This window comes from Parasteatoda tepidariorum, chromosome 8, assembly GCF_043381705.1.
Source record: "Parasteatoda tepidariorum isolate YZ-2023 chromosome 8, CAS_Ptep_4.0, whole genome shotgun sequence".
Lineage (NCBI taxonomy): Eukaryota > Metazoa > Arthropoda > Arachnida > Araneae > Theridiidae > Parasteatoda > Parasteatoda tepidariorum.
The window spans coordinates 80,578,376-80,587,307 of record NC_092211.1 but is presented as its reverse complement, the minus strand read 5'-3'; the positions used below and the strand labels follow the sequence as shown (position 1 = coordinate 80,587,307).

Below are 8,932 nucleotides of genomic sequence, written 5' to 3'. Positions count from 1 at the left end.
ATGACTGATAAATCATAAGTTATGATCCAGTTTTATCAAATGAAAAGAAGATTTCGTTGATTGTTATCATCATAAAATTTATAAAAGCTGTAAAATCAATAAAACTTATTGTTCACAAATATTTTTATAGGACCAAACTCCAATCACTCTACAAATCACTCCAAGCAGCCAACAGTCTTTGATTTTTCTCTACAACCTTTCTGTTGTCCCCAACCAATAGTTTCAACCAATAGTTTTGTTATTGGAATTACAGAGAGGGTTATAAGCTGACGCAAAGAGTTCGTCGCACTAATCTATAATCTACAATACCTTTATATCTAATTTAAAAGTATTGTATGTACTTTTTTTTTCATCATCCTTTCTTATTACGTTTTTGATTTTGATTATTATTTCAATTTTAAACTGAAAATTGTATTTCTTTATTATAAACTAATCTATATATATATAAATCCAATGATAGTGTCGCACCAGCCAATGAAATCTAAGGTATCACGTGACAGTATGAAAGAAGTAGCCAATCCAAGCGAGGATGCAGTTTTAAGCCAATCAGAAAAGAGAACGCATTCGCGTCAAAGCTTTTTGTTGATTTACTTTGAGTGGGTTTTTGCTGATTACATCTCATCTTATCTTATCATTCTTATGCCTATCCAGTGATTGATATCTTTTAATGTTTACATTTTTGTTGTTTGCTATTATAAAGCTTACTGAGGCTTGCTTACCTTAAAATGGTTAAATTTTAAATCACATTTATTTATNGTGTTAACGGGGTTTGACTGTACCATCTGATGTTGTATCTGTTTCCCAGTCAATTATTAGAACTGTGTGATACATAAGCATTTTTTTACTAGCTAGCTTAATTTCATTGTCCAGTGATGGATTTTATTAAATTATTAGATATTTTATCATATCTGGAAAGGGACGAGAAATCCAGGAGCATCACTGAAGGTGAAAAAATTATTAACCCACCACGTTCGGCTCAGTTTTTATACTTTCCGGTCCTGAAATAATTTTTAAGTTACTTTTAGTTTAGTATTTTTTATTTTAATTAATTTTTTCACCACTAAATATCAAAAATTATAAGTATGATATAAAATGCAAAGTCAAAGCATCAATCTACTAGTTACTATATTTTAAAAGTAGGCGTTACTATCTTCCTTCAACGAATTTTGCTCTATAATTTGCGAAATTCCCGAACCCTCTAGTGCCACCTAGTAGCGAAAATAAGAATTGTCTAGGGCCTGCTTTCAAACTTTGATACTTAGGGAAATATGCACTTTCTTCACTGAGAGTGGGATTTTTCGAATGTTGTTTTGATCGCCATTTTTGCTTGCCTCTGCTGTCTCGCTTAAATTGCTGTGTTATTATGTCCCATGATTTTTATAAAAAACGCAACTTGCATTAATACTGTTGACGACTTGGAACGGAATTCGGATAATGATTTTTTGGATATGGACAAACCTATGGTTTCTCATACTGATGCTGGCGACATGGAACGGAAAACGGACGATGATTTTTTGGATACGGACAGTCCTATTGTTTTCCAAAATGTTGCTGAGGATGTTGAGCAAAGTGTTGATCATGATCCAGATCGAGCCACAAGCAGTCTCGAATGTAGTTCTTGCAGAAAAATGTTTAAAAATAGAAAAACTTTACGAAAACATGTGCTTAAATTTCAAACTTCAACTAAATGTGCTTAAATTTTAAGGGATCAAAGAAGGATTTAAAAATACATTTTGAAGCAGATCACGACATTGATATTGAAGAAGAAACTCTTCCATTTGAAAGTGAAAATGACTTTGTAGCCTGGAAAGCTAAACTGGAGAATGATAATGCTGTTAGCTATGTTAAAGAGCGTGGTGTTGCCCATACTACAACTGGTGTGGAAAAACAGTTCTTCATCTGTAACAGATCTGGTTACTATAAATATAAAGGTAAAGGACTGAGACACTTAAAAACGCAAGGCAGTAGAAAAATAAATGGCTATTGCCCTGCTGGCTTCACTGTGAATAGTTCCGCAGATGGGTGCCTTCTAAAATATATCAAAACGTATATTGGCCATACAAATGAAATTGGACATTTGTCATTAACCGAGGAAGAAAGAAGTTTCTTTGCTGCTAAAATTGCAACAGGGATTTCATTTAATAAAATTTTAGATGGTGTTAGAGACAATATCCCTCCTTCTGGAATTAGGAGAGTTCATTTGCTAACAAATAAAGATCTGCATAATATTCAAATGGAATTTGAGGTTGAAGCTTTTGGTCTGAAAAGTGATGCTGCAAGCATTGATCTTTGGGTGAATCACAAAGATAATAAAGATGCTTTGTTTTATAAATTTCAAGAGAACCATTGTCCAAAGCATCAAAATTTGCAAAGTTATGATTTTGTGCTTATTATTATGACGGAAGCACAGAAAGAAATGCTAACTAAATATGCTCCTGAATGCATATATATCGATAGCACCCATGGCACAAATGCTTATGATTTTCAACTGACAACATTGCTAGTCCTCGATGACATGAGGCAAGGACCTCCATGCGACTTCATGATTTCAAGTAAAGTCAATCAAGATACATGTGCTGTGCTTTTTAATGAGATTAAAGATGTTTTAGGGGATATCTCAACTGCAATTTTTATGTCTGATATGGCTGATTCTTATTATAATGCCTGGTTATTAACATTTCACACTATCCCTACTAACAGACTTTATTGTGCCTGGCATGTTGATAATGCCTGGAGAAACAATCTTAACAAAATAAAAAACGACAAAACCGCGTTTTTGTGTACAAAATTCTAAAAACTTTGATGTACGAAATTGATGTAAATACATTTGAAGTTCTGCTTAAAAAAACTAAAGATACGTTTTCTTTAAATGATGAACTAAAGCAGTTAGGAGACTACTTTTTTTCAGTTTTATGGAAATAATTCAGCGTGCTGGGCTTACTGTTATTGAACAAACCTTAGAATCAATACCAACATGCATCTTGAAAGTATGCAACGGACACTGAAATATATTTATTTCAAGGGTAAAAAGGTGAAACGGTTAGACAAATCTGTTATTCAGATTATGAAATTTATCAGAGATAAACTATTTGATAGACTAGTTATTTTACATAAAGGCAAGCTAGTTCCAAAGCTGAGTGACTTGCGCCTGAGGCATAAAACTAGCCTTGCATTATCTCTTGATTTTTTTAGTGAAATAAATGATTCCTACATTGTACTTTCTTCAAATGACCCTGCGACAGCTTATATGGTAAAAAAGAACAATAAAAGCTGTATCTGTCGACTACGTTGTGATGAATGTGATTCCTGTTTACATGCATATACTTGCACATGTATAGATGCAAGTATTAAAAATAATATGTGCAAGCATATTCATTTGACATGCAGGTACTTGCAGTCAAAACAATGCATTGATAAAGTGGGTGTGGAGGCAACTAATTTATGTATTGATACGGATAAAGCTGATAAAGATTTTGAAGAAAATGTTATAGTTACAGAACTTTTAAAGTAAAGTGGTACAGTGAACTAATCATTAATTGAAGCAAAAGAGGATTTGATAAAAAAATTTAGTGATATGATTTATGGTATCAAAGATGCATCAAGTTAAAATTTTAAACGACACATATAAGTCAGCTCAAGTAAAGTTGTTGGCTCATCATAATTTTACCACTCCTCTCAATCCTTTGCTTCTAACAAAGAAAAGAAAAATTGCACCACAACGGCGGCTATTTTTGGTTAAAAATAAAAAGAGTTAAGCGTAATAATGCTATTTCAAATCCTACCGTGCAAAAGTGCCAGGATATTACTTTATCTCTAATTATGCGAAGTCATAGCAGTTAATAATATAAGTAGTTTTTTTTCCTCTATCAACATATAAAGGGAAACCAGTATAAACTTTATTTTTATTTGTATAGGCAATTATAATGTACTATTTGTTTGTATTGAAGTGGCAAACAGCAATGTTCCTGTTTCACTTATCCTTTATATCATATTTGCTTTCTTAAAACTTCTATTTTTATCCATGTTATTTTTATTTATTTTAAAAAATTCTTGTAGTTTGATTTCAAAAATTTAATAATATCTCTAATTACTACTTAATAAACACATCCTAAGAACAAATTCTAATATTTTAATTTCTATTCATTGTAAGCTGTTGCCATCAACCTCTCTCAAGAAATTATCGAACTTGCTTTTAATAAAAGCTAAAACTTTTGTGTTAACATCAAATATATTTGACCAAAATTGTTGGTATATCATGCTAACTGAAATAACTAGTTGCGCAAAATATTGTAATTGCATCCATTGTGAGCTGTGTAATGGATATTGTATCCATTTTTTAATAATTTTGCTTATTTTTAGATTTTGGATAAACATCATTTTCGGTATAATATTTCTTTCAAATATGTAGAACAGGCTTCTGATTCTGCACTTTTATGTGTTGATCTAGATGCTATATTTTTCATGCATATTATTAAATAAAGGAGTAAATTTATTAAAAAAAAAACATGTTACTAAGATAAAAAGGGCAAAAATATCACATTTAATTATTGCGATGTATAAAAAAAGATTATTTTTTAACCGCTGCATCAGTTTTTCACAATTTTATTAATCCTGAACTTAATATTGCTTATCGATTATTATATTGCTTTATAGTTAAACTGTGTTGTTTTCATGTGATGTTTTTGGATTATCCTATACAACAAGCTCTTGTAGAAGTAATCATATGATATTATAAACACACATGGTTAAGAAGTGTTCTCTATGCTTCAAAATTTTTGGGGAAGAAGTCAGTATGTGAATTTTTATACTTGTTCAGCATCCTAACATTTTGAATTTTTGTAGTATGTAATTATTCTCATCTTTCATACAGTGCCTAAAAACTCTCTGCCATAATACACAATGCCTAGGCTTTTTCGTACTTTGCCGATAACATATATAACAAAATGAATGACTTAAGTCTTCATAGCACATCAAGTATGGTATTAAGAGACGATTACCCTTGATTTGATAGCATAAAATAATTCACTGTGGGAGGAATATGTTTTTAAAAAAAATCTCTCTATTCTTCCCTCACATCATAATCGACTGTTTTAAGAGAATCCTCGTATTTTGTTACGACTAAATGATTTTCCGCATTTAGTTTTCCTTTTTTTATTGTTTTTTTAAAAAAGAAAGAAATTTTTCCATAACATTAAGAAGAAGAAAAAAAATTTGAAGTTTCTTCACATAAGTGCAGAAACTAGTAAATCGTTTATCTGTGAATTCCTGTTAGTATTGTACAAATTATTTCCAATAGAGAATCAGCATCCTTAAGTATTGAGGAAATTTTGTGCTTAATTTTTATATTTTACACTTCTGGTGAAATAATAAGAAATAAAGAATGCTTTTTATTTTCAACAGAAATCATTTTTTTTTTCCTTTCTATTTTAGTATATCTTTTAAAAAAAATTGCTGTGTAGTAATTTCTTAATTTTTTTTTGTTTTCTAAACACTTATAAAAGCAAAAGAGTTATCAGCTTATGGTCAAGAGTCTTGTTTTTGGAGAATTTGTTAATCCTTATATGCAACTTTTAACAAGGTTTGATTTTATGTGTATAAAATTATGTACCTAAAGCCTTTAAAACTCAGCCCATTTTAATCACATATAAAGTTACTAGTTGGTTTCATTTATGTTATTAAATAAATATGTGTGCCGTATTTTATTAATGTAAATTTCAGTTAAAAATTTAATAGCTGCAGCTAGGCTTTTTTTTATGAGTTTGTAGCTAATTAGAGAAGAGGGTACCTTTTCTTTAGGTTAATTGTTTTAAATGAGTTTTTTTTTAATACATACGCATATAATCTCTTAATTTAAAGCATGATTGTGTAACATTTTCTACAGTTCTACTAGGTAACTTCATGATGTCATCATTTGGTGTCAATCTGTGTAATTAATGCAAGATCAGTTTTCAGCCATTAGAAGTATGTCATGAAGCAGTTATTCAAAGCAGTGTCAATTTCTAATATATAGTCTCTGTTAGTTATAAAGTAATTCTAATGATCCGTATATTTATTAGTCCTTTTTTCTTTAGATACAAATTTTTGTAAATTGTAAACATTGCTCTGTGTAACATTTATTAATTCACATCAAGATAGTCTGTGTTGTTAAACTGCTGGCAGTTTTCAATTTTATGATTTGAATAAATATTTTTTCTTAGTTCACATTTGTATTTCTCTTATTATTCACAATATTCTAAATAATGTTTTAATTATTACCTTTACTTTTTCCTTTGTCTAGTAATGTATTTGAGTATTTTAACTTCATAAATTTAAATATATATAATGGCAATATAAAAAAAACCACATTTAAATTTTGAAATGAATAGCAAATCAATAAAACTAGTTTTAAATTTTTTAGCAATATAAGGGAGATTTTTTTTCAAAACATTAACTTTTGCTTATGACAATTAAGTAAAATTCATCTCATAATTAACTTAATGTTAAAATTTTTTACATTATTGATTTTTATACTTAACTGTATAGACTTAAACAGTAATGGAAAGACATTAAAAATAAAAATTTAGTGACATTTTAAATTGTAATTGCATAAAATAATGTAACTTATTACCTTAAGCAAGATCAAATTTTGTAAGGAAACACAATAATTTAAAACCAAATTTCTATAATTTGGTTTGTAAATTTAAAATGTGTATGGTGACAGTAATTGCAATTGGTGGAAGGAACAAAATTTTAATATATATTTTTTTTTCTCCACTATACCATTTACTTTATGATACTTTAAAAACATATTGTTTGCTTTACATTTTAAAATGCAATTTGTATATTTTGTACCTCCAACCAATAAAACAAATTCCATTAAGAATTAATTTGCAATAAACTTTTTACTCAGAAGTTTTATTCTCCAACTTTTTATCACTTTTATTTAACCAATTTATCTAAAATTAAGAAATGACTAAGTAATTAAAGCAAACTTAAAATTTAATCAATTTAAATTCACGGTAAAATAGAATTTTTGATTTCGAAAATAATTTTAAAGTAGAGAAACAAATGTTTTTTTTTTTTTTTTAAGTGATTAATTTAACTTGGCATTATTTTCACGAATGGCTAAATTTCTGAAGAGACAAAACACATCGTTCACTCTTTTACTAAATTTCTGAGGTAAAAAAGTTTTTTACTTCGAAAATCGCTTCAAAGTTGAAAAAAAAAAGTTTTTTTCCCCCTCCAAGTTTACTGATAAGGGTCTAGCACGTTGATTAATTCAGTCTCAAACGAAACTTAAATTTCTTACTTATAAGCAGAGGTTGAAAATTAACATACGGATGAAGATTTCAATATGGGAAAGTACCTATACCAATTAACATTATAATGTATTGGAAGTTTACCACACGCTACTAACATTTGGTTATAATATAAAGAGTTTACTCTCGTTTTATTTTCATTTCGACTATTTAAAGGTTCACTCATAAGTTGGTTTGTTCTTGAGGGTCTCCACACGTAACATACTAGACGTCAGTCTGAGTACACATACAAGAATGTAGGTTGATGAGATTCCCCTCATTTAACCTATTGGTAAATGGAAGAAAGAACTCTTGGTTTATGAAGGTACCCACATTATGACTGCTGGTTCTTAGAGAATGCACACACAGGTCTGTTAATTCATAATGGTTCTTAAATACAACATGCGTTCTGGTTCATGGACACATGTCTGTTATCGAAGGTACCCAAAATCAGCCTCTTGGCTCAGAAGGGCACCAAACCATTCACATTTTAAACGATTTACACACCTCCGACCACCATCGAGAGAGAAGAACTCGATTGATGAGCATTTCGTTGGAGAATATATTTCACCAACCAAGTTCTCATTCGGCAGCAATCAGAGGTGTGAGAATCTAAAGCAGTTAAAACGACCCTTCATTCTATTTCATACGTGTATACTTCAATGAACTCATCGTAAAGACACGGCCTTTTTAGTAGAACTCTAAAGTCAAGCATAACTGGCTACGCTCAGTTGGCGAATGGGTTGCGACTATGACCAACCTGCATAGAAACCGAGGGTTCGCGGTATCGGCCCGAGTGAAACTGTTCTAGAGTAAAATGCTCGACTTCGCGTGCAGGTGGCCGCTAAGCAGGGAGTCATTCTCTTGCAGAGGGTCAAAATTGTGATGGCCTTTCTTCAATCATCCTCAGGATTGTTTTCCAGACCGTCACCAGTAGTCCATTATGTAGCTGTAAAGTGAGGTAAATACCTACCTATCTCAAACAACAAAAATTAACGAAAATTAGTGTTTGATTGATTTGTTCATTTACGTCGCACTAGAGCTGCACAATGGGCTATTGGCGACGGTCTGGGAAACATCCCTGAGGATGATCCGAAGACATGCCATCACAATTTTGATCGGTAGCCCGACGACTTGCACGCGAAATCCATACCCTCCAACTTATGAGGATTTTTAACGATCAGTCCACTGCGGGACACGAAAATTAGTGAGGAATAGTTTTAAAGAAAATAAGAAAAGAAAGTTTGAAGAAGTAAAAAAATTAATCATAAAAGAAAAAAATTGTACTGTGTTTTCTTTTTCCGGCAAATCAACTTTTTAATATAAAATAAATAAAAAAATTAGTTTTCATCATTAAAATTTTTTTCCCAGTAATTATTTGTTTTTCATTAGTCAGTTCGCATATTCCTTTCAAATAATATAAATGGGCAGAAATGATCATCCTACTGTGTTCCGTAATGATAGATGAGTAGGGAATAAGCAGGGAATTTTCAAAACAACTTTCAAGCAATGCGCATGTGCATTACTGGGTTCCATAGTTAGAATGCAGTCTCTAGAAACTTGTGTGAAAATAAGCATCAGATGATGGCTTTGGATGATGGTCGTACCAAAGCCTCCTAGATAGGATGTACAAGCCGAAATATTGTTTCTACTCT

At 30.7% G+C, this 8,932-nt stretch overlaps 1 protein-coding gene across 1 annotated transcript in view; it reads left to right on the top strand.

Annotated features, from left to right (window-relative positions):
• The first annotated feature begins 1,266 nt into the window (after positions 1-1,266).
• The window catches only part of LOC107452923 (uncharacterized), a 15,441-nt gene continuing 7,775 nt past the window's right edge, over positions 1,267-8,932 (top strand). The window contains exon 1 of the mRNA XM_071183939.1: positions 1,267-2,719. Coding sequence (XP_071040040.1) covers positions 1,688-2,719 — 1,032 coding nt within the window. The 5' untranslated portion in view covers positions 1,267-1,687. The remainder of the gene's footprint in view (positions 2,720-8,932) is intronic.